Consider the following 26,430-nt stretch of genomic DNA (forward strand, 5'->3'; position numbering starts at 1 on the left):
CCCGTGTAGACTACTGTTCTGGAATTATCCAGTCAGCAATCCTGAAGGATCAGCCACATCCGGCTTATCAATATTTTTCAACTCAACATATGTACGTACAAGAGGGTCTATTTGCCTGTGTGTGTGAGTGAGTGTGTCTGTGTGTGTGTGTGTGTGTCTGTGTGTGTGTGTGTGTCTGTGTGTGTCTGTGTGTGTGTGTGTGTGTGTGTGTGTGTATGTATATATGTGTGTGTGTGTGTGTGTGTGTGTGTGTGTGTGTGTGTGTGTATATGTGTGTGTGTGTGTGTGTGTGTGGGGCTCTCTAATTTGTACACTCTCTGCCCACTCGCCAGTTCAAACACTCTCTAGCATAGCTTCTGAGTCAATATCCTCGACGTCTGAACTTGTGAGGAGCCTAGAGCTAGAGTCTTCCTCTCTCCCACTCCCACTCCCACTCCCCCCACTCCTCCCATCCCCTCCACTTACCGGCCGGCCTTATCAGCATTCAGCGCCTCCCCGTAGACTGGGCTCCAGAGCCTCGCCTGGGTGGAATCATCTAATATGGCGGAGACTTGCGCTCTCTTTCTCTCTCTCTCTCTCTCTCTCTCTCTCAATCTCCTCTCTCTCTCCCTATTTCTCTCTCTCTCTCTATGTATCCTCTTCTCCTCCTCCTCTGTGTTTATGCATGCTGCCGGTATATGAGATAACTACCTCCCCTCAGGATATGGGCTTCACTAAGCCAAGACAGCATAGTATCAATACACACACACACACACACCCACACACATACACACATGCACACAACACCATTACATCAAGACTTAAAGAATTGACTCTCATCTGATTGCAGTGTGTGTGTGCGTGTGTGTGTGTGTGTGTGCGTGTGTGTGTGTGTGTGTCTGCGCCTGTAAGTGCTTTATCAGCACACACAGACGCCCCATAACATGGCTGTATCGATCTGGGAATCTCGCGTGTATAGCGTATTGACCGCCTCTACCTTTGGGTTCATTTGTGCTGAATCTGACACATAATGTGGGCACTGAGGAAGTGTTTCCTTGTGGGTTCACAGTATACCCAACTCATCATTGTAATGGCCAAATATTACATTATGATGATGAATAACACATAGCTATGCTCGGTTGCTTCACCCTCAATGAAAAGCACTGAAATGTCTCTGATGTAATCTGAATATATACTGCACCGCATTAAGATTCATGAAGATATAGTATGCATTGCAAATAGTGGGAAACATGTTCAATCTGTGGTATTCAGTATTTAGAGTAAATTGTAATACATTATTATATTCAAATAAACACAGTTTAAAAGAAAAGGGTTTAAAACAAAAGGGTTTTTCATTGTGATAGCCTAGCATTGTAAGTCGTAAGTGCTGTGCTACCTGTACGTTAAGGTATATACTCCTCAGTGCAACAGTAAATCAAAGTGCATTAACCCGTATTAACCATGTCATTTGATTTAATGATTGTATTCAATTCAATTCGACTAGTCTTGTTAAGTTCAATTAAATCCAGTTCAATCTAAATCTAAATCAATTCAGTGTAGTGCAGTTCAGATTCCATTCCAAATTCCATCCAAATTCCTTTGAGTTCTTTTTGTAAAATTCCGTGTTCTTCTCTCCCGACTCTTTTCTGTGGTCAGGATGGCCGTCTGCACAGCGGGGACCACATCCTGAAGATCGGGGACACGGACCTGTACGGGATGGGAAGCGAGCAGGTGGCCCAGGTGCTGCGGCAGTGTGGGAACCGCGTCAAGCTGGTCATCACCCGGGGCAACATGGACGACGCCTCCACCACAGCGCCCCCTCCAGGCCTGGAGACTGTCGCCGAGCAACAGGTCAGGAGCTCGAATATTACATATTCAATTCAATATTAGCCTATTTATTGCATCCAATATTATATATTACATTCAACCTTACATATTACCCAACCTTACCCACCTTGGTGTGTTTAAAGGAAAATATGTAGTGGCTGGTATGTTCCTTGGTAGATTTTTTTTTTAGATTCATTTTTTTTTTTTTAAATAAAATCTAAAAGAAAAAAAAATTAAAGGAAAATATGTAGTGGCTGGTATGTTCCTTGGTACTGTGTAGTGCTGGGCCCCTTAATCCTTTAGGCTGGCCCTGTCCCAGGGCAGATAGGTTAAAATATAGCTGTTGGTTCTCTTCAATACTCTTCAATACAATACAACCTCAGTGCTATGCACGGACAGTGAGGGGTCAGATTTCATGTCAAGGTCAAAGGTGATCAAGTATTTGTAGGTTTGATGCGTTCACGCACACACTGACGCAAGCACACACACATGTACGCACGCACGCGCAGGAACGCAGGCACGCACACAAACACACACACCACACAGACGCACGTACACACACACCACACACAAGCACACACACATGCGTACACACACACACGCACTCATACATACACGCACCACCATCCACCTCTGATCTGGCACTGGATCTGTTCCAGAGTCAGCTCTTAGCCTGGAGGGGTTGAAGGTCAGGTCAGTTTGCTGAGTTACACTCAGTCACACATACAGCATGAAAACACACACACACACACACACACACACACACACACACACACACACACACACACACACACACACACACACACATACAGCATGAAAACACACACACACACACATACCGAGGTCAGGTCGGTCAAGGTCGTGGGTTAACTCCCGCTTATCAGATCTGTTCAGCCTGTGTTCAATACTGTGCTATGTTTAGGGACCTTGGTGCAATTCAAGTGTATTTCTTTGCATAAATAATGTAACTCTTTAGAAGAAACACTAAGCTGTTGGTCTATAGAGCACCATCCAAATACAGTGTGACTGCATATTGTACACTAGTTCTTGTTCATAGTTGGACACTATGTAGGATACCGCATGCTTTGGTTTGATCCATAGCACTATGCATACATTTCTCGTGTATGTTTGGTAAATGGCTGAGACTATCCTCTTATGTAGGCATGTAGGCATACAGTCAAAATGCCAAATGGTGGAACATCACAGTCGTCTGGGGAGTGTGATGGTCTAGGCTCCAGCATCACCAGCATGGTCACAACATGCCACACACACACACACACACACACACACACACACACACACACACACACACACACACACACACACACACACACACACACACACACACACATACACACACACAGTGTGATGGTCTAGGCTCCAGCATCACCAGCACGGTCACAACAAGCCTCTGCTGCCCTGCAGTAGACATCACAGGACCTCTCTCTCTCTCTCTCTCTCTCTTCTTCCTCTCCCACGGTTTCCCTCCTCTCTTATCACATCTCTTTTTCCCTTCCTCTCTCTCCTTGTCTCTCTCTTCCCATCATTTCCCTCCCTCTGTCTCCTTGTCTACATCTCCTATACATAGTCGTCTCCATTTCAAAAAGGGGTTGTTTCATTTACATTTTCATTTACATTTACATTTACATTTAGCAGACTCTTTTATCTAAAGCGACGTACAAAGGAGAACCTACAGAGAGAATTTGGACGAATGTCACAGTTACTATTTTCTGTCGTCGTGGTAACTCTGGCAAATTCATGGCAAATGTTGGAACATCACATTCGTCTTGTCAGTCTCCATTTCAAAAGGAGTTCTTTCGTCATGGTAACTGAACTCAGCAGAGTTGTGGCATCAAGCAGTCTTGTCTTAGCCGGCTCCATGGGTTTGGTATCATGCTTCAAATAGCTACAACCACCAAAACCCCAGCCAAAGTCAATCACTGGTGCCCCAGCCAATCACTGGTGCCCAAGGAATAATATTCTCACAGGAATGTCGCCACTAGGGTTTTCTCAGGACTGAATCATTTATATCTGGAATAAACAGTTAGAGTTTAGGGGGGTGGGGTTATACTGGCAATGCTATTTTTGGGTAGTTCGTGTCCGCTAGCGACTCCGAAACTATCTGTGGCGTTTAGGATTCTCTGCAGAAAATGTCACACCGTTGCGATGATCGTAATGGTAATGACTGTATACTAGGATCAGTTTCTGTTCAAGGTTCTGCTCTTCGCGTCTTCCCTTTGAAGAAACTTCTCTCACTTCCACTCTGTCGTCTTTTCCTTCCTCAGGGCTATGAGGAAGAGGAGGCGGCGAAAGACGCGTTTGACGTGAGCTTGACAAAGAACGCCCAAGGCCTTGGTATCACCATCGCCGGCTACGTGGGGGACAAGAACTCAGGTAGGCACGCTTCAGTCTGCCTCTCCCCCTCCCACATACACACACACACACACACACACACACACACACACACACACACACACACACACAGTGTAGCAAATGAACCCGACAGAGTTAATTATTTACCATGCCTGTGTGTTTAACCCATGGATAAACACTTTGATATGTAAATGTGCTTCCTTACAAGGCTCTCTGTTGTACTGAGAAAGCAACAATGTGGGGCATATCTCCTGTAACTTAAAATGTGAGCTTTCATTGTATGCAATCTATTTTTAAGAATAGATAAACAAACAGACAGACAAACCGATAGATGCATATATAGATGAGGGAGGGAGGGAGAGAGAGAGGAGGGGAGGGGAGGGGGAGAGAGAGGTAGAGAGAAAGAGAGGGAGGTAGAGGGAAAGAAAGTGAGGTAGAGGGACGGAGGTAGAGAGAGGTAGAGAGATAGCGGTAGAGAGAGAGAGAGAGAGGTGGAGAGAGAGAGAGGGGGAGGTAGAGGGACAGATGTAGAGAGAGAGAGAGAGATAGAGAGAGGAAGAGAGACAGAGGTAGAGAGAGAGATACAGAGGTAGATACAGAGGTAGAGAGAGATAGACAGAGACAGAGGTAGAGAGACAGAGGTAGAGAGACAGAGGTAGAGAGAGACAGAGGTAGAGAGACAGAGAGAGGTAGAGAGACAGAGGTAGAGACAGAGAGAGAGAGAGAGGAAGAGAGACACAGAGAGGAAGAGAGACACAGAGAGGAAGAGAGACAGAGGTAGAGAGACACAGAGAGAGGTAGAGGTAGAGAGACAGAGGGAGTGTGTGAGAGAGAGAGGTAGATACAGAGGTAGATACAGAGGTAGAGAGACAGAGAGGTAGAGAGACAGAGAGGTAGAGAGACAGAGAGGTAGAGAGACAGAGCGGAAGAGAGACAGAGAGGTAGAGAGACAGAGAGAGAGGTAGAGGTAGAGAGACAGAGGGAGTGTGAGGCAGCTGAACTTGAGCAGAAACTTGGGCTGGAGTATCCTGTGTGTGGAGGCTCCTCTGCCCTGGGGATTGTGGGTATATGGTGCAGATCCCCTCTGCTCTCTCTTCTGGCTGGTTTCATTCTCTCCTTCATCTCCCATTGCTGTCCGGTTAACCTTTGATTCGTGTAATATCCTGTTGCAGAGCCTTCTGGTATTTTTGTCAAGAGCATAACGAAAGACAGCGCGGTGGAGCAAGATGGTAGAATCCACGTAGGAGACCAGATCATCGCGGTGAGCACTCTTAAATGTTCTCCTTTTCTCTAGAACAATTCAGGCGTTTGTTCCATTGACTGCATTATCTGCAATGTGTGTGTGTGTGTGTGTGTGTGTGTGTGTGTGTGTGTGTGTGTGTGTGGTATGCACATGTACGCTGCAATTGTATTCATTTCAGTTACCTTGGCGACTATACATAGGGTCCTATAGCCTAATGCCAGGAAAGACATGAGTGATTGTAAGGATTAGCATAATGTATATTGCTATGTTGTATGGGCATATACAGTAGGCCTGTCTAATGAGTTAGCATGTTTTCTCTACTAGCGTTAAGTGTTCTGTGTTTTGTTGTGCAAATAATTGGTCGTGTTTGCACACGTAGGTTCTGTATATTTGAATGTTTATGTGTGTTAAATAGGTAATGTTCTGAGTAGATGTTACACCTGTGTGTGTAAGTCTCATTATTCTCTGTGGATGTGTCCATGTGCTTGCCTGCATGGTTGTATGTGCACATGTATGCAGATTAGCCACCCATGTGATTAATTATGAGCAATAGGCTCTTTATAGTGCGGCTACACCGGGGGGCAGATGTGTGTGTAAGAGGGAAGCTGTTTTTATGCTGTTTTTGAGGTCAGTGTGTATGATGGTGTGTTTGTGTATTTGTGCGATTTTGTAAGAGTGTGTGAGTTGCATCAGCTAGCTAAGTCTGGACAGCAGGCACTGGCCAGGTGTGTGTGTTATCAAGAAAGAGAGGAGTGTGTCTGTGCGTGGGTGTGTGTGTGTGTATGAGAGAGAGAGAGAGGTAGATAGAGTGAGGGTTCTGCCTATGCACACATCCCTGTGGGTCTATGCTTGTGTGTGTCTCTTTGCATGTGTGAGTGAGCGAGTGAGAGAGAACACTGCTAATGTGTGTGTGTCTGTGTATGTTTGTGTGTTTTCAAGAAAGAAAGGAGTGTGTGTGTGTGTGTGTGTGTGTGTGTGTATGAGGGAGAAAGGTAGATAGAGTGAGGGTTCTGCCTATGCACTCATCCCTGGTCTATGCTTGTGTGCGTCTCTTTGCATGTGTGAGTGAGTGTGTGAGTGTGTGAGACAGAGAGAGGGGGAGAGAACACTGTTAATTGCTATGCTATTTTGATCTCTGCTGCATTGTTTCACTAATGTGGGTTTCTCTGCATTCTAGTGTATTAATAGGTCCATAGTGTGTGTGTGTGTGTGTGTGTGTGTGTGTGTTTAATCTAACTGGGATGCGTGTCCCTGCACACACGCACATCCTCTTGAGCCGTCCTCTGATCTGATCGGTTGCTCTCCTACTCACTCCTGCCCCCTGCAGGTGGATGGCGTGAACATCCAGGGCTACACCAACCAGCAGGCCGTGGAGGTGCTGAGGCACACGGGCCAGACCGTGCACCTGAAGCTGGTCCGCCGCGGCTTCCAGCCCGAGGAGTTCCCCGCTGCCGTCACCGCGCCCACGCCCCCTCCCCCTCCCCTGGTCACCGTGGAGACCAAACCCCCTCCGCCACCCCCACCACCCAGGGACATCCCCATGGAGACGGAGAGGGAGACGGAGAGGGAGAGGCCTGTCGCCCCCGCAGAGGCTAAACCAGCTAAGGCCAACGGTAGGTTCTGAACCAGTGGGTTTATATGGAGTCATTAACTTCAACTGGTAGAGCGATACAGAGAGGTAGAGAGAGACAGAGAGAGAGAGAGACAGAGAGAGAGAGAGACAGAGGTAGAGAGAGAGAGGTAGAGAGAGAGGGGTAGATAGAGGTAGAGAGAGAGAGGTAGGGAATGTATCAACAGAATATACAAGATTCAGTGATTATGAAATGCATTGAAACTGCTTTAAATAACTTAAAGCTCTATACTGCTGTGTATTTTGCAAAAGAAAAATAGTATTATTTTTTAGTTATTAGCTAATATTATGTTTTATTTAGTGGTGTATATTTCTTATGAGGTGAGTGTTGTTACAATTTGTACAATATCCTACAATATGGTTTGTATTTGCATTTTTGTATTTTGTATAGCCTGGGGCATTTATGAATGAATCAAGCTGAATGAGTGACACTCACATACACACACACACACACAGTCGGGCAAACACATGAACGCAAACACACAGGTAAACACACACACACACATACACAAATACACATGCAGGCAAACACACACACACTCCTACACCCATGCGTGCGTGCGTGCGTGCGTGCGTGCGTGTCTGTTGGGATGAGGGTGGCTCTATCCCTCCTCTTACTCCTCTTTAGTCTTGGTGGTTGTGGGTGTTTTGTTGGTTGGTTGCGTGTGTGCGTGTGTGTGTGTGTCTGTCAGTGCATATACTATCTGTCTATTTAGGGGTTGCTCTCAATCTCCTTCCCTCCATTCTTCCTCTTCCTCCTTAGTGCATGTTGGTTGATGGTGTGTTTATGTGAGTGGTGTGTGTGTGTGTGGGGGGGGGGGGGGGGACTTTCTACCCCCCCATCAGAGTTTGGCCACAATTACAGGGCCTGCTCTTCAGAAGCCTCCCTCTCCACCCTATAGGGAATTCCTATTTGCAGTTGGCAGCTCTGTAATTGGGCAGGCTTTGAAAGAGACCAGCCCAGCCATAGTAAACTCATCTCAGAGGCAGCCCACACCACTACATGCTTACAGAACGGAAATCTGATAGGCATTCATAACTTTATCCTCATGAGTGAGTGAGTGAGTGAGTGAGTGAGTGAGTGTGTGTGTGTGTGTGTGTGTGTGTGTGTGTGTGTGTGTGTGAGTGAGAGAGAGTGAGCGCACACGGCAGTGTTGGATAAATGGGTCTGCTCACACACGTCTGTTGTGTTTCTTCACCAGAAGAGAAGTCGTACTCGGCTCTGGGTGAGTTCTCCAGCCATGCGGTGACGGAGGCCATTGACATTGAGGTGAAGGAGGGTGAGTAATCGATGCCTTTTCATGTCTGTGCCAGCAAGATAAGGCTCGTTTCTCACGGCCGATTCGTTATACTGTAAAACACGCTGTTTGAAATACACCCCAATTATGGTTGGCTCAAATTAGGAATATAGGTCTAGTTGGAGTTGAGGTATTTGGCAGATGACTCTGTCCAGAGCAAAAAATAAATAAAATATTGTAAAATCAGATCCGTGCTTTGAATGTGTTTTAATAATTGTGGTTGTTGAGTTTTTTTTGGGGGGGGGGGGATTCATTAAGCTGCCATTTGATTTACTTACATCATACATTGTGTTTTTAAGGAATAAAACTAACTGCTGAGGAAGAGGAGGTGTTGATGAAGAAGTGGCAGGCCGCTCTTGGGCCCAGCAATGAAGTGATAGTAAGTGCACAGAGGTCTTTGTGTCCGGGTCTGGGCTGGGTTTGTCAGGGAGCAGGTCAGAGTCAGCTTCAATGACGAGCCAGAGAAGCTTCTGGACACACACACACACACACACACACACACACACACACACACACACACACACACACACACACACACACAGCACGCACTTACACACAGTCACACTACACACACTCTCAAATACACACAATGACGAGCCACTACCATCGTCTGGCCTGTAGATGAATGATTCTGTGGTGTGAAGAGATGGCTGAAGGCTCTTGAGACCAACAATGAAGTTATAGAAGTTATAAGTGCTCAGAGGTCTGTGTGCCCGGGGGTGGCCAGGTCAGAATCAGCTCCAGTGACGAACCAGAGAAGTAGAGTACAAATGCTAACGTTTGTGTGTGTGTGTGTACCTGTGTGTGTTTGTGTTGTGTTTGTGTGCCTGTGTGTGTGTGTGTTTGTGTACCTGTGTGTGTGTGTGTGTGTGTGTGTGTGTGTGTTTGTGTACCTGTGTGTGTGTGTGTGTGTGTGTGTGTGTGTGTGTGTGTTTGTGTACCTGTGTGTGTGTGTGTGTGTGTTTGTGTACCTGTGTGTGTGTTTGTGTACCTGTGTGTGTTTGTGTTGTGTGTGTGTGTGTGTTTGTGTACCTGTGTGTGTGTGTGTGTGTGTGTGTGTGTGTGTGTACCTGTGTGTTTGTGTACCTGTGTGTTTGTGTACCTGTGTGTGTTTGTGTATGCGTGTGTGTGTGTGTGTGTTTGTGTGTGTGTCAGGTGGCCCAGGTGGAGAAGTTCAGTGAGAGCAGTGGTCTGGGGATCAGTCTGGAGGCGAGTGGGGGTCACCACTACATCCGCTCCGTGCTGCCAGAGGGACCCGTGGGGCGCTGCGGCAAGCTGTACAGCGGAGACGAGCTGCTCGAGGTTAGACAAGGATATGAATATGAACACACACACATGCTCACACACACATACATGCTCACACAAACACACACACACATGCACGCATACGCATATGCACATACACACACACACACACACACACACACATGCTCGCACACACACAAACACGCACATGCAGGCACATTCACGCACACACACACACACACGCACGCACACACATGCATGCACCAGCCGACATATTAAATACATACTCAAAGTCACACACATAGTAGTCACCTCCACTTACACCATGGCTTTATTAGATTTGCTTTTGTGCCAATGTCTGAAATAGTTTCTAAGAACCATGACACCACACATGGTCTAGGCACCTAAGGCTCAGCAGTTTCTCCTGTAAGTTAAGAAAAGACTAAATATTTGACGGAGAGAAGTAGAACTAGTACTACAGTAGTACTACAAACAAATCAGTTTTAGCAATAAAGATGTTGAAATGATATCCATATTATGAACATAGTGTGGTGAGTGTGGTATAATCCGTGCCATCCATTATGGCCCTTACATAGTATTCACATTCAGGTTCAGTTCTATACCCACAGAGCAAGTACACATACAGGACTTAACAAAAGCACCAAACCAGTTAGACATAAGTATATCATTGAATTACGCAGGCTTTGATTTTATTTAAAGCACATTAGTGGAAATTGCTTTGCCGAACCAAAGTGGCATACAGCCAACTGAATTGCATTTAGTTTAAATTGAACTACAGCTGCATCAGAGAGTGAAGAGGAGGAAATTAAATGACACCAAGGTTGATATTAAATGACAAGCTGGAAAATAAAAGACGTGTCTCAAATCCCGCCAGGGACCCCCTTCCAATTGTGTTTCCTCTGGCCACTGTTACTGTTCGACATCCCTAACGGCTAAACACACAACCAAAACACACACATTTCCGCGGCATCCGAAGCCAAAAACCTGGAATTGCATTCATCGGGGATCCTCCCATTGTCCCATTGTTTGGCAGTGTGAGCGTTGTGTTCTGCGAGAGGCTGCCAGTGATTGATGCGTGTTGCAGGTCAATGGGATCCCTCTTATCGGCGAGACCCACAAGGAGGTGGTGAGCATCCTCAAGGAGCTGCCCGTCTTTGTCTACATGGCCTGCTGTCGGCCCGCCCCCCTGCTGCCGACGGACAGGGATGTCGGCCAATCAAGGCTGGAGGAGGTCGTCGCGGAGTCCACCACGCAGGTATGGCCTTCTGTCTGTTAGCTGACCATGCTGTGTTTTTGTTCCCAAGTTAATTTCACACGCTTAAAGGTGCCATCCACGATTCTGGTGAAGGTTTGTTGATATTTGAACTCAACAGCTAATCAAAGTACACCACCCCTTCTGGTGCTCCTGAAGCCACATGTTGATTGGCTGGAGTATAGCTTGGTCTGGGCCACTTTCTTAGTTTTTACAGAGCCAGGGCTGTGTACGTGTATTGAATTTGAATCACAGACTCTCCCTTTAACTTCTCACAAAACAAGATACCTTGCTGTAGTAACATCTATTAAATACATGAATTAACGAGAAAATCAATGAGTAAACCAAATTACTCTAATTAATGTAATAATGTAAATGTTTTTTTCGGTCAACTTGATATAATTTCGACCCTTTTTTTGTGATTAAGATTTGCACTAGAAAATGATAAATTGTAGACCGTATGGCCCGTATGAATATAATCATAGCTATCTTCCATGTAATGCATGGTTTTCTCCACCCCTTGCTCCAGCTAATATGCTTTGCCAGGTGACAGATTTAAGCTGCCCACTTTCACTCACACATACACATACACACACACACACGCACACACATACACACACACACACACACACACACACACACACACACACACACAGACGCACACACTTGCACTAGCTCAGCCTGATCGGCCAATGCAGTGTTCAGCTGAGAGATTTTCCTGTGATGAGGAGGATTATTCAGGGGGGATAAGAATGAGGTATGACAGTTCATTAATGCCGAACACGGCTCTGCTCGTCCAAAGCCTCGAGTGATGGCTCAGCAGAGTGGGGAGTGTGAGCGCACGCCGTCAGCTCACCGTTGCGTGTTTGGGTGCCTATCCATCGCCTCATTTGCTCCGATGTGCATGGTGAAGTGGAGAATTAGCACGTTATAAGTCACTCACGATAGCTTTTTTTTGCTTTGTGTTTTTTTGGGGAGAATAGCATAGAGAAGCACACAGCCTATTTGCGAATTACTACATTTTCACGTATTCATTTATTCCTTTATGTCTCAGATTCTTTTATCCATAGCCCCTTCCGGTGTGGTACACATGTAGCCAGTCTTTGTGCTCCCTAGACCTGAAACCCGTGACCTTGGCGGTGTTGTTAGCGCCCTGCTCTACCAGTTGAACTGAACCTGCAGGAACACTGTCATTAATACCAGTTAAGCTGCAGTAACACTACTGTCATTATTAATATCATGGGATTGTTCTCACTAAGGTGTGTGCCGAGTCGGAGGACTTCCTGGCTCCGGGCGAATCAGGAAAGGGCGCCGCGAGGGACAGTGTGACGGAGGAGACGCTGGGCTCCTCCCTGGCCATGTGGGAGACGGAGGTGCAGGACATCGAGCTGGAGAAAGGAGAGGCGGGCCTGGGCTTCAGCATCCTGGACTACCAGGTAGGGGAAGTGTGTGTGTGTGTGTGTGTGTGTGTGTGTGTGTGTGTGTGTGTGTGTGTGTGTGTGTGTGTACTAGCCATGCTGAATAGTTGTGCAAAGGTCAGTGGATTTGCCCCTATGCCTGGTTTAGGATCGCAGTCTGAGGAAAGGAAGTCTATGGAGCATGTCATTCAGTGCCAAAAGGCTCAGTCGGTTGAGTGCATTGGGAGTTATTGGAATTTGACATTAAGGTTAAAGTTTTTTTTCACTCATTATTTTTGGCAACTGTCAAGCGGAATCCGTTGATTATTAGCGGTGTACTCATAAAAGACCCTATGGTAGTTATGGATAATCTAATTGACATGATTTTAATTAAATTATGCGTATCACTTTTAGCATATATATTAGCATATAGTATTACCCCCGCTGAAAGTGCAGCAGTTGAAGTGTTTTAGAATTTTGCATCCTCATTAAGAAATAGAGGTTTAGAATTATTTTAATTATTTCCCATGCTTGTTTTCCATGACATGTCAGCATTTAGACATCAGGTCTGTTTCCTGTTCCGTTTGGGTGTCACTTGAGTGTTCAGCCCTTAGGCGGGGATCAGTGGCAAAGTGCAACCCAACACTCAGACCATAATAATTATAATAGTTTAAACAAAGTTATAGCTCGTTGCTAAGTGGTGTGAAGTACTAATTTCTGTACAATGGAAAAAAAACGTCCCGCCCCTATAAAGAATGTTACTGCTTTGATTGGTCAGAATGCCTGAAATGTTCCTAGGACATTGATGAGCATTGAGTTACGCTGGTCGGTGTGACCCCTGCCTCAATGAAGATTATAAAGATGATGAAATATGATAAAGAAGAAATATGCCATTGTTGTAATCATAATTACATATTTTACATACTGTTAGTTGTAATCTGATTCAGTTTTTAATACCCAGAGAATCCTCTCTCCTCAATAGTCTCTTTTTTGTTAAAACCAGTCATAAATATTGAATCATTCAACATTAGCATATTAAGCATGAGCCCATTATGGCACGCTACGTGAGTGTGGAGTGTCACATGACTCCGTAACCGGTCACAGGACCCCGTGGACCCGGCCAAGACGGTGATCGTCATTCGCTCCCTGGTCCCCGACGGCGTGGCTGAGCTGGACGGCCGGCTGCTTCCTGGAGACCGTCTAATGTTCGTCAACGCCACCGACCTGGAGAACGCCAGCCTGGAGGACGCCGTACAGGCCCTCAAGGGAGCCGGCATGGGCAAGGTCCACATCGGGGTGTCCAAACCTCTGCCTGTAAGAAATGTAAAGATTATTGTTTTTTGTTGTATTGGTGCTCTGGATGGAGCTGGTATTGTGTGTGTGTGTGTGAAAATGTGGAGGAATGTGTGTGTGTGTGTTTGTGTGTGTGTATGTTATCAGCAGATCAGTGCCCTAGTAACTGGATTCCTTTACAGGCAGTTTGAATTTTTAATGCCAAGGGCTGTCACACTTGCAACCCTAGCACGTTTGGTGCTCTGAGGCTGTTCAAGCTGTTTGTTCTCTATTGCACTCTATTGCTTCATGCCCACACAGCAGAGATGCTCATCTTTCAGACAAAAGGATTACGGACTATTTGGGGAATTTGCTGGACTTTATTGAAAAACATTCATATCCAAGGTGCCACGCGAGGCTTCTGTGCCTGTTTGTGGAAAAAAAACGGTTGGCACTTCTCCAGATAAAGACATAAAGTGCGCTCTGCCTTGTGGGCTCGTCAGTTGTTGCCAGAAGTGTGTGTTAGTGGGATGTCAGGCACTGTGTGGGGTTTCCAAAAGTCTCGGGAGGATTTATTCCTCTCTGGTATGGTTGTTTGAGAAATGTCTGCCGTCCTTTTGTTGCTTCACCTCCCTAAATTGAATTCAACTTGAGTAATCCTGCAAGACTTCTTTTAGATGGCTGCCTCGGCAGGGTAGAGAATAGGAGCTGATGCTTTTGTCTAACTCGCTAGAACCTCTCCTCATCCTCTCAAAACAAGAAAATCAATTTTCTTAGCGGTGTTGAAAAGTCTCCCTCCTTTTTTTACCCTTCAATCACAATCAATAAACCAAGCTAGCATGCCTTGCACTATTAACATGCTAACACTGTGGCGATTTCAGATGATTGGGGACGATCAAATGTGGGCACACGCCAGACACAAACACAAAGGTCGACACCAGAGGTCGATTCTCAAGAGATGACAATCTCCAGCAAGCCCCAACAAGCTCCACCAAAACTCTCACAGACCTATCTAACAGCTGTCATATGTTGTTGGATCAGTGTATACAGCATGGTAGTTGGAAGTTATTCCCCCTAATTTTCAAAACCCAACAGTCACCTTTAGAACACTGGGAAGGGTTGGAGTTCGTTGGAGTTTGTTGGGCCAGTGTGAAAGAGCCGTAACACACATGGGTCTAATATCAGGATGGTGCCTAGTAGATGTTCTGGACTGTGGTCTCACTGCCGTGTCTCTGCAGACAGAGGATGAGGACGGTGGGCCTTCGTCCCAAGACCTGTCTCTCATCTTCACCAGTCTGGTGTTGAAAGGAAAGGACGAGCCGGAGCCCACGGACGGCCTTCTATTCCGGGCCGAACCGGCTTTGGTCAGTCCCAACTGGAGTTTAGATATGAATGAGAGGGTACATGAGGATGCGAGCAAAAGTAATCGTAGCAAATAAAGGAGTTTACTTGACAGGTCCTTTTGTTTTTTTTAGTTCGTCCACAGTGTAGCATGTTTGCTTGTGCAAGGCCTTTCACACATCAGCTTCCATACAGTAGCTCAATCACTTTGTTCAAGACAAACAAAGGATGGGCAGCTTAGTCTTTGCAAAACTTTAAATGACGAGAGCTATAATCTGACTACGTCTGTTTACACATTACACTAAGAAAGAAAAATATAATGAACTGAGACTTGAACATTTACAAGCTATAGTTTGAATGGCTTTGTTAGACACTTCAGTAGACAGTAAACAAACGATATGGAACTTAGAGCGTAATAGCTTCGCCTTAAGCTTCTCGCCCTAGACGATATCATATCCATCACATTTCATCACAATCCTTTGCTGTTTCCTGCTTCTAATATTGAATTTCCAGCTTAACTGTCACCCATCCTATTGTCCTTGGCGCAGATTGACGCCAACGACTCTGAATTGACGGACGAGAAGTTGTTTGAGCGACACTTCCCCGACGAGGAAGTAGATGCCTTCCAGGCCTCCATGATTGCTCTCCACGGAAGTACGTGCAGCTCTGACCTGGATTACTCGTTGACCATGCAAACCTCCACACCCCAGGTAAGATCGCCACTAAACTCACTGATTCATCGCATCCATTGCTGCTCAAGGAAACTGATGATGGCCCTCCTTTTGTACTTTTGTCTCTTAACAGTCTTGGGATGAAATGTGCGAGACATTTTGTTGTTGTTGTTGTTGTGATACTACTATTAGTGTGGTAGTCATTCAGTTATAATACATGTTAATTGAGACTGTTCGTAATATATGGCAAACTACTTTTGAACTCCCTGAATTGAGTACTGTAGAGGCGACGCAGGAAAGGAGTTATGCGTCAGGCCTAGCGCAACGAGCTTCACTGTGTCGATGATCTTACTTGTCTCAATGTGATTATGTGAAGTTTAGTATTTCCTGCCCTCAGTTTTCAACCCCTCTGATACCCACTCCAAAATCCTTACGTTTCACCCCATACTTACTCCCATTCTATGATATACACTAGACTTCCTCTTCCATATAATCCCCCATCCCAACGATCACCCCTTCACGTTTGAGTGTGTGTCAACAGGCAAAATACGTCCATGCGTGGTGTGTGTGTGCGTGCGCGCGTGTATGTGTGTGTGCGTGTATGCGTGTGTGTGTGTGTTCATATGCCCCTAACTCGCATGAGAGGAAATTGCACTTCTCTAGAGGATGTCTCTCCATAGCCTCTCTCCACTGTAATTTCTGAAGGTATTACAGCTAGGCAGGGACCCCATGGATTTTCACTCAAGCCATTTATCCCTCTCTCTCTCTCGGATGCCGGAGAAATCTTTGAAGAGCTTCATAGGGCTCTGCTCTCAGCTCGGCTGAATCATATCGGCAGGGATAGATATATATATATTGCTTACGTTCTGCACTGCCAGAGAATGAGTTGCTCCTGTCATTATCCTGGTAGTCTGTGATCACAAATCACTTGGATCCTTACCAATCCGAATCTAGAGAGTCAAATTAACCGAGAATATTAATTTCTTTTGGGCCATCCTAGAATGATAAGATGAACCTTGGACTTAGTGGTGTGGTTTGTTTTGCTTAGCGGAGCGGGCGTCTGGAGGCGTTCACCGATTACTCCTTTTTGGCACCGTCTGGTACGGTGGACCCCTGCAACACCCAGCCCTTCTCCCCAGAGGAGGTGCCCCAGCTCTTCTCTCCGTCCCGAGCGGAGAGCAGGGTCCTGGGCCAGGGGCTGCCTGGGACCAGCCTGTTTGCGGAGCTCCAGCAAACCCAAATGGAGTCGTTGGCGTCAGCGGTGGGATTTTCAGCGGAGTCGAGCGCTAAAGTGGAGTCCGATGAGTTGGCGCACATGCAGCTGGACTTGAACTTGCGTGACCTTGGGTCTGGATTGGTCCAGAACTCGTATCTCACCGACAGTCATGAGTTTGGAGAGGTAACGGGAGATTTTACTCTGAACGTTAGAATCAATCCAGCCTCCATTCCTATCTTATGCTCCGATTCCTATATATTCTCAGACAGAGATCCAATGCAATGATGTGAGGCTTGATTTATAATGCATGATCCATTACATCTAAAACATGCATGATGGAAAGGAACAAAACCTAAAAAATATCCATAATAACAGAGCATGCATGGTGGGTGTGTGTGTGTGTGTGTGTGTGCCTTCTCTCCTTCACATTCCATGATCCTTCAGAACCAAAGTAGTTTTGCCTGATTGTAGTTGCCCCTCAGTTCTACTTTTTAGTCTCCTTCTCAAGCGAACCTAAAACGCCCCCAGAGGTTCTTAAGAAGACTTTTGAAAGTCAAGTGCCTCTCCTCCATGAAAATCCATCTGTTTCAGGACGTGCGCCCACTCGTAGAGGAAGTGGAGTCTCTTCCAGTCACCATTGGGAGCAACTTTGAGAGGACGATCACTGTTGTCAAGGGCAACTCTAGTCTAGGTAGGCTTTCCTTGTTCTTATGGATGTGCACTTCAATCTGTAGAGTGAACTGACTCTAAAGGGAACTGAGGATGTGTGTCCAATGATCGATATTTTTTTTTTGTGATATATATTATTTATATTAATTTTAATATTTTATTACTTAAAAAAAGCTCAAACATTCACTGTACAAACTATGTACAACACTGAGGCTGTAAACCTGGTTTGTGTATTTCCCTCCTCTTCATTCTAAATTCTGGTTGTAAACAACTCCGCCACACACCCACGTACACCTGTATGCGTTGTGTGATCGCACCCCGTGTGTACCCCCAATCGCAGGTATGACGGTGAGCGCGGTAAAGGACGGGTTCGGGATGATCGTCCGCAGCATCATCCACGGCGGCTCCATCAGCCGGGACGGGCGGCTGGGCGTGGGCGACCTCATCCTGGCCATCAACGACGAGGCCACGGCCGACCTGAGCAGTGCCCAGGCCCGCGCCATGCTGCGCCGCCACTCCCTCATCGGGCCAGACATGGGGTAAGACCCTCGGTGGGGGCATCTCAGTCGTTTTTTTTACCCACGCATGCCAGCGTGCATGGGCAAGGCAACGAGGGAAATTAAGGATGCTGGGAAGGGAGCACGCATGCTATGTGCCAATCGTTTGATCAATAGTACAGTTGTTTTTATTTGTTTGTGTTCATTTGTTTTTGCAAAAGATCAGATGCACTCTTTGGGACTTGAGTGATGTTTGAAAATTAAACCCTCCCCCTGTATTATGTTCTCGTCATTTAGAAAGCATCTCTGTCTTGTGGGTCTCTTTTAAACATAACTTTGTCATACTTTAATGCATATGTTGATATAGGGGGAATTATAATCTTTTGAAAACTCACCCTTAGCTGGTTCGAAGCCATCCTGTAGTACACCACATACATGCATGAAATCAACATCACCTTCACCAGTATCATCTGTAGAGAACACAAGTAGCACTATCATATGACAAACTGTGAGGTGATCGAACCCGAGAGGTGGATCTATATAGCCACTGGCCAAGATCATTTCCGAGGTCAAAGGTCAAATTCATTTCGTAATGAAAATCTAGTTCATACATGGCGAGCATGGGTTGCTTAAGGACAGGACTTGCTTGTCGAATGCCTAACGATGAACCATACTGGTCCACTATAATCTTCTCCTTAATTCACCCACTGGACTTAGGTGAGGCTGTTTGTGTACGGGGCAGCGGTTACTTTAGTTGACCTGGTTAGCGTGTGCTGCGCTAACGCGTGTTTTTAGCGTGGGGAATGCGGTCCCTAAAGTGCTTTTCACGTTCTAGATCTTCAGTCGCCGCCGAGGAAGATTCATGCCCCTTTTATGTGTGAGTACTGCTGAGTCCCACACTGATGGTGTGTAGCTTGCATCTTGCAACCATGTTGATTCGCTTCGGACCTGACTCTTCCTCTCTTTCTGTCTCTGACTCCGTCTCCATATATTCAGGCCACTTGTGCTTGTGTGTGCTGATTCAGACACGACTGGCCTGCAGCAATGAGCTTTATCCAGATTAGTTACTACCCAATTCCATTGATAAGGTATACGCCGTACAACCTCTTTTACTTGCAGATATATATACACATACTGCAGATCATGCACTTAAAGATAGCGAATCTAATTTTATTAGCACACATTTTAAAACAAAAGCCACACTAAGTTCAGACACTGCAGAACAGGTTGAAATGCTGTAAACGATTGCAGTAATCAATGCCATTTAGTGGACAGCCAGAGCCCATCAGTGGGAATTGCATTACCATCCGTCTGGATCCATTTCAGGTTCGTTCATGTCGGTTTAGCTCATCTGGATAATTCTCAGCGCCACCACTCTACTAATCATGGTCTCATTTCGCTTCTTCCTCGTGCATGCCACTGACATCCTCCATTTCCTTTCTAACCTTCAACCATTCAGAAACGGTCACGTGCCTGTTTGGAGCGCCATCCTGGCATCCACATTCTTCACACATGTCTGTTTTTTGTTTTTGTTTTTCTTATTATTCCCAACCCCCCTCTGTGTGTGTGTGTGTGTGTGTGTGTGCATTCTGGCATGTGTCACAAACCCACCTGTTCTCTCCATGGTCCAAGGGCTCCATGGAGTGAATATGAATGCCCTGGTGCTGATGATTGGCAGCGATTCTGTGACCCCCCCCCCCCCCCCCCAAAACCCCCGGTGCCACTTTGCCTGCGTGCCAGATTTCATTCATTCATTTATTTATTTATTTTTCATTCTTTGTTTATACGCTGCCATTAGATCTGTCATCCTCATTTTTGACCTATGGGGATTTGCTTCCCCCCCCCTCCCCCTCCTTAATAGCCTACTTCTACGTTAGCGTCTGTGAACTTCATTAATAAGAGGAAGAAAAAAAAGCTCCATTCGTGCTTCTGTAGCTTGTGGCACTTATGAACATCTGTTTTTGTTTTTAAAAAAAAAAAAACAGTCGTTGAAAGAATTATTAATTGGCAAGTTCACCTTGGGCTGTGATAGGCAGAATATATTTAGTTTTAGAAGGGCATTATACGCTTTTTGGTATTATGTGTGTGGAGAAAGCGCAAGTTTGAGAGTGGACAAGACATGTCAGGAATAAGACTAAACTAATCAATGCCAGAAGTGTGTAGACAGGCATAGCAGCAGAGGCTGAAGTCTGAGGCGCTACTTGATGTACGATGCATGCGTATGATGGGAGACGTGAATGGAGTGATGACATATCTAATGGTTGAAGTGTTCACAAGTTATGTTCTCTTAGGATATAATATCAGCCAGTATTGTGAGTGTGTGTGTGTGTGTCCTACTGTGTGTTACTTACTGTGTGTGTCTGTGTGTGTGTGTGTTGTTTCTGTCTCTGTGTGTGTGTGTGTGTGTTGTTTCTGTCTCTGTGTGTGTGTGTGTGTGTGTGTGTGTGTGTGTGTGTGTGTGTGTGTGTGTGTTCTCCAGTTTCACGTATGTACCAGCTGAGTACCTGGATGAGTACAAGGCCAGTCTGCTGGAGAAAGATGGAGGGTTTACCATCAACACATCAGAGGCTCCGCGGTGAGTGCACACACACACACACACACACACACAAACACACACACACACACACACACACACACACCAGCTCTCTCGGTCACCACGGGACACCTCCAAGAAACACCTCCATTGTTTGTGGTTCCCCTGAGCGTTCAGGATTAACTCCTATTTACAATCATGAGGGCTCTCGTGTGATTCTCACAAGACTTGTGATTGCGTGCTCGGCTGAATGAATCTGTTAATCTCAGGAGAACTTGAGCTCCGCAGACCCCTTCGTGTTCTTTCTGAGGAGCAAATATTAGCACAAGTGAATCAGGCTCGAGGTGTAGAGTCTCCAGTCCGCTCTTGAGAAGAAGCCTCGTGTCTTAGCGCTCTTATTAGCATGGATTAACAACTCTTTCTGTCAAGGACTATATATGCTATACATATGTTTTCAAAGCTGATTTGAAATACAAGATAACAAAGTCACAACAAGAATTTAAATCATCTAAATATAGAATACAAATCGAATTGAAATCAAAGAAAAAAAAGATGAAATGGGGTAAAGTAATATAGGTTATGAGCTACTGGTGAGCTAGTTGTACTGGGTGATTTATCTTGTTGTTGATGTTGTTTTTTTGTTGTTGTTTTCTGCTGTTGTTGTTTAGGAGAGAAATGTCGGAGCTTCCCGAGAGGGAGGAAGGGGAGGGGGAGGAGAGCGAACTCCAGAGTGCTGCCTACAGCAACTGGAACCAGCCCAGGAAGTGAGTTACTCCCAACAGGATGTTCATCAAAGACACACGCCAATTGGACGAGGGCTCTGGGCCAATTAGGAGCACGTGGGCCTCCTGCAGAACTGTGCTCATCACAGGAGAACCCTTTAAGCTGCTGTCTAGAACCTTGAAGGGTTCTCCTGTGATGAGAAAAGCACAGTTTGCACGAGCCGGTATTTTGTGTGATTGTTTTTTCATGGCACAAAATGAGGCAAAGACACTGACTGCATGGAACAACTCTTGGCCTATAGGTGCAATGCAGTGGGTACAGTCACACGTAACATTGCATTTGTGGGTTGGGTGGAGTGTGTGTGTGTGTGTTTGTTTACATGTGGGTTTGTTTCATTGTGCTTGGGATATTTTTCTGTCTGATGTCATTGTACTCTACCTGGCCGGCCTCAAGCAGATGTGTCTCTCCCTTATGTGCCGCGGTTCTGCTTAAGGTTTCTTCCTGATTAACTGGGAGTTTTTTCTTGCCCCTTGTCGCCAATGTGCTTGCTCTAAGTGGAGACACTGGGCTCTGTAAAGAGCCTTGAGACAATTGTATTGTTTTGGCGCTATATAAATACAATTTAATTGAATTGTGTGTGTGTGTTCCTCTCAGAGTGGAGCTGCATCGAGAGCCTGGCAAGTCTCTGGGCATCAGCATCGTGGGCGGCCGGGGCATGGGCAGTCGCCTTAGCAACGGGGAGGTGATGAGGGGCATCTTCATTAAGCACGTCCTGGAGGACAGCCCTGCTGGACGCAACGGCACCCTCAAGACAGGGGACAGGGTTGTGGAGGTACGACCTGGATCAGCAACGCAAAACACTTTAAAGACCTGTGTGTGAGTGTGTGTGTGTGTGTGTGTGATGTCAGGAGCGGTCATGCCGTGTTAAAATGTGTGTAAAAAATATGCTATACGTTATTATAATAATTAGTGCTGTCAGTTTAACGCGTTATTAACGGCGTTAACGCAAACCCATTTTAACCTTTAACCTTAACGCCGTTAATTTTTTTATCGCGAGATTAACGCGAATTTTTTTTTTATATAATTTATTTTTTTATTTTTTAGATTAACCTTCTTTTTGGCCTCGCAAACTGTGTAGTAGGCTAACGTTACGGGTTGAGTGAATGGTGAGCGCGATACGGCGAAATGGATGATAAAAAGCTTCTGAATGGAAAGTTTACTTTTAAAAGTTGTGTTGTGCAAAAGAAGCGAGCTTCACTGAAAATGTCAACAGGCAGCTGGCTGAAAGCAAAGAAGTAGTAGGCTTACCTTTTATTGGTAACCTAACTGTTACGGTTCATTGTTTCTGAAAATATTAAGCCATGGTTTAACTGCACTATAGGCAGTCCTTGTTTACCTGAAATGTGCACTTTATAATTTTATTTTGTACTGCCCTGTTTGGCAATGTTGGTTTTCAATAAAATAAAACATTTGCATAAAGCAAGCCAATCCACTTTTCCATGTTGATAAGGGCACTAAAATAAAAATAAAATGATGGAAAAAATAAATAAAGGAAAGGACATTTAGAATAGATACAAATTTGCGATTAATCGCGATTAATTTTGAGTTAACTATGACATAAATGCGATTAATCGCGATTAAATATTTTAATCGTTTGACAGCACTAATAATAATCTACATATACAGCTTACAGTCTTGCTCTCGCAGCGGTGGCGGTGTTGGATTTTGCCATGATTATGGTCTTGTATTCTTCATAAGCGTTCATGATCATCTCCTGCTCGCCAGCGGAGAAAAAAAGAGATTCTTTCTTTGAGTTTAGTAGCCATTTGTACCGTCAGAAAATCATGGTTTTGGTGATCGACTTTTCCCCCCTTTTGACGTAGGACGTGCACGCGCAATTGCCCTGATAAATGTAGTCTGGTTCAAATTAACGACATGATTTGACCGCGGATCAGCCTTGGACGAAGCGATATATCCTGTCCTCAATCATCTCGGTAATTCAAACTGGCTAATAGGACAATTGATCGACTTAACTTAAGCCCTTACGACGAATGGGGCTCTGAGCTTGTTTGATTCATTTGTTTGTTTATTTGTATATAGTTTGCGTTTTGTAAATGTGCCTTGGGAATTTAACAGTAAAAAAAAAAACAGGTTTGATATTGTGGACGTAGACACATTATTTTCTATACCTATAATAATTTGTAACATTTAATCATTTAACATTTTATCATCATTTAAGACAATTTCTTTGTTTATTTGCTTCTTTGTCTTCCTAGGCTTTTGTTATTGTGCACTTGGTAATTAAGCAGTAAATATTATGGGTAGATACTGCGGATACATGGGTAGAGGCAGTGAAAACTGCACAGTCATTTCAATTAGCCTGGTTTGGTGTGCCGATAAGAGACATCCTGTGGGCTGTAATCAGGGCTAAATTAGAGAGCGAGAGAGATTGAGTTGCAGTCGTCAGTCACACACACCTTCATCTTCTGCCATCAGCAAGACCTCAGCTACAAGCTCAGTCTAATTACTGTTACTGAAGAATGACGGGCCATTATTGTCTGAAATATGAGTGTGAGTGTGCTGCTTGTTCTCTGTGTGTGTGTGTCTGTGTGTGTATGTGTGTTTTCACCTTTATCTGTCAGCGTACCAGTGTTTGCCAGAACGCATAGAGGAGACTTAAGAGTCTCCAGTCCCAATGTCTTTTGTTCCCTACACATATAAGTGTATTGTGTGAATCTGTACGTCAGGTGGATGGGGTTGACCTGAGAGATGCCAGTCATGAGCAGGCAGTGGAGGCCATTCGCAAGGGAGGAAATCCTGTGGTCTTCCTGGTCCAGAGCATCGTCCACCGGCCTCGGGTATGTATGAGCTTGATTTTCTCCTTCCCAACAAGAGCTACATAAACACAAACACAAACACAAACACACACACACACACACACACACACACACACACACACATTCATACAGCACATATCTTTACATAAACACACACACACACGTTCATACAGCACATATCTTTACATAAACACACACACACACACACACACATGTTCATACAGCACATCATTTTACATAAACACACACACACACACACACGTTCATACAGCACATATATTGACATGAACACACACTGTACTCATCTGGCTGAATGTCCGTGCTCAATATTGGCAGCCTAAAGCACAGCTAACTGCACCCAGATCTGAGCTAGCTCTATTCCGGAGTCAGCTTCAGTCCTGGACATGTTGACTGTAATACTGGGTACAGACACCTTAAGCGATGTGCTAGTGACAGACGCTAGCAGCCATGGGTTTTAGCCTCCTTGTTAGCATTCCCGTTTCCTATGTCTGAGGTTGTGAGTTCAAGTCCGGTGTGGGACTGTGCTTGTCCACACAACACAGGCTACACTGGTTTGGCTGATGTTTCTCCACCCGTGTTCCACCCTGTCTTTCATACTTTGCTTTTGCCATTATCTGACGGAATGCATTTTGTTGTTCTTTCTTGCATGGCATTTAACTTTTGACCACTATTCACTAACCTCAACTGCATGTGTCCGTCCCCACTCTCCCCCCCCCCACTCCACATCTTCACCCTCCACCTCTTCCTCTTCCTCTTCCTCCACTGTTTGCACGTGTCACTTCCTACTTAGCCTGACTCCTCCTATAGCCCGTGCTCCTCTCCGGTCATAGAGAAATACACCATCGCTTACGATTGCATCCCCATGCCACAGAGCCAGGTAACCTCATCTCCTTTCACCTAGCGTGTGGACTTCACACCATGCTCACTCAACGCGCCACATTTAGCACAATGTAGAAGACACTGTGATCATCAAAGAAGCTATTAGCATTAGCATTAGAGTGCTCGTGTTAGCAGGGCTATTGTGCTTTTAAGCTTGTTTTTGCAAAGGTGAGGAATGGCTTGTGAATGTGTGTTTGTGTGCCGACAAATGTATTCACTGCAGACTGAGTCCGGGGACAAGGTTTTTTAGTGGATTGGGATGGATGGGGCGTGTGTGTGTGTGTGTGTGTGTGTGTGTGTGTGTGTGTGTGTGTGTGTGTGTGAATAAGAGATACCCACAGGCCTTCAAAGAATGATTGAGACAACTGAAATCAAACTCGGCGTAATCCCCTTTTAAGTCATCATCTACGGGGCCCACCTGTGCGTGTGTGTGCATGTGTGTGTGTGTGTGCATGTGTGTGTGTGAGTGAATGTGTGTGAGAGCACCTCCACACCCCGTTTCTCTTTCAACAGCCCCCTTGCTCATGAATAGTTGAACAGCTGCCTAGAGCAGAGCTCTATTTGTATGGATGTCTGTTTTCTTGTGGAGGTAGGCAAGCGGAAAGAGACAGAAGGGGGGGAAGGAAGGAGAAGCTTGGCTGTCATTACGAAGCACAACTTCCTTTAGGACTACAATTTCAAACTTTAAGACCTTCCAGGGGTGATTAAGTTGTTGAGGGTTTTTTTTTGTTTTGTTTTTGGTGTCTGTCTGTTTGTTTGTTCTCTTTTGTTTGCCTATTCCGTTTCCCCAGACATGCAATCCGTAATTGAATTGGTGGAGCCTGCAGTTGCTTTTTCACGTGTTGCGTGTTTTGTGTGTGTGTGTTTGTGTGTGTAGCCTAGTGTTGCGTTGTTTGTTGCCGGGGAGTCACTAATAGAGGCTGTTGCTAACGCTGTCTCTTGTCACTCTCACTGTAGAAGCCGCTGCTGCCCTTTCTGCAGGTTAGCGCCCCCTCTGGGCCAAACGCACACTGCACTAACCTCCCCTGCAGCTTCCTGCCCCTGCTGCAACAGAACGCACACAGCACTAACCTCCCCTGCAGCTTCCTGCCCCTGCTGCAACAGGTTAGCCTCTGCCTGTGTGTCTGTCTGTCTCTCTGTCTGTGCAGAACCCGGTCTTGTTTGCTTTTCGTTTTTTCTCTGTGTGTGTGTGTCTGTCTGTGAAACCGTCTTGATTTTGTGTTCATCGCACCACCTTCTGTGTGTGTGTGTGTGTGTGTGTGTGTGTGTGTGTGTGTGTGTGTGTGTGTGTGTGTGTGTGTGTGTGTGTGTGTGTGTGTGTGTGTGTGTGTGTGTGTGTGTGTGTGTGTGTCTGTCTGTCTGTGGAACCTTCCATTCTGTTTTTTGTGTCTGTGCAGCGTATTTCTCTAGAGAGCATAATATTTGTGTGCATATACGTGCGCATGCTTATAGATGTTTAGATGCTTATGTATGTATGTATGTATGTATGTATGTATGTGCTTATAT

General features: G+C 45.5%; 1 protein-coding gene across 7 annotated transcripts in view; it reads left to right on the forward strand.

Annotated features, from left to right (window-relative positions):
- LOC105903070 (multiple PDZ domain protein) overlaps positions 1 to 26,430 on the forward strand; it is a 78,339-nt gene that overhangs the window by 18,623 nt on the left and 33,286 nt on the right. For 2 of the 7 annotated variants that reach the window (XM_042710469.1, XM_042710470.1), the window contains exons 8-28: positions 1,636 to 1,830; positions 4,092 to 4,200; positions 5,352 to 5,440; positions 6,750 to 7,035; positions 8,255 to 8,332; positions 8,650 to 8,729; positions 9,506 to 9,652; positions 10,701 to 10,871; positions 12,128 to 12,304; positions 13,370 to 13,588; positions 14,776 to 14,901; positions 15,427 to 15,588; positions 16,598 to 16,948; positions 17,357 to 17,456; positions 17,775 to 17,973; positions 18,767 to 18,808; positions 20,411 to 20,506; positions 21,133 to 21,228; positions 21,842 to 22,019; positions 23,935 to 24,045; positions 24,836 to 24,922. In XM_042710469.1, coding sequence (XP_042566403.1) covers positions 1,636 to 1,830; positions 4,092 to 4,200; positions 5,352 to 5,440; positions 6,750 to 7,035; positions 8,255 to 8,332; positions 8,650 to 8,729; positions 9,506 to 9,652; positions 10,701 to 10,871; positions 12,128 to 12,304; positions 13,370 to 13,588; positions 14,776 to 14,901; positions 15,427 to 15,588; positions 16,598 to 16,948; positions 17,357 to 17,456; positions 17,775 to 17,973; positions 18,767 to 18,808; positions 20,411 to 20,506; positions 21,133 to 21,228; positions 21,842 to 22,019; positions 23,935 to 24,045; positions 24,836 to 24,922 — 3,099 coding nt within the window. Of the gene's footprint in view, positions 1 to 1,635; positions 1,831 to 4,091; positions 4,201 to 5,351; positions 5,441 to 6,749; positions 7,036 to 8,254; positions 8,333 to 8,649; positions 8,730 to 9,505; positions 9,653 to 10,700; positions 10,872 to 12,127; positions 12,305 to 13,369; positions 13,589 to 14,775; positions 14,902 to 15,426; positions 15,589 to 16,597; positions 16,949 to 17,356; positions 17,457 to 17,774; positions 17,974 to 18,766; positions 18,809 to 20,410; positions 20,507 to 21,132; positions 21,229 to 21,841; positions 22,020 to 23,934; positions 24,046 to 24,835; positions 24,923 to 25,881; positions 26,029 to 26,430 lie in introns of all 7 variants that reach the window. The other 5 variants (XM_042710471.1, XM_042710472.1, XM_042710467.1 and 2 more) reach the window with 4 other exon arrangements.

The sequence above is a fragment of the Clupea harengus genome, chromosome 18 (genome assembly GCF_900700415.2).
Source record: "Clupea harengus chromosome 18, Ch_v2.0.2, whole genome shotgun sequence".
NCBI classification, from domain to species: Eukaryota; Metazoa; Chordata; class Actinopteri; order Clupeiformes; family Clupeidae; genus Clupea; species Clupea harengus.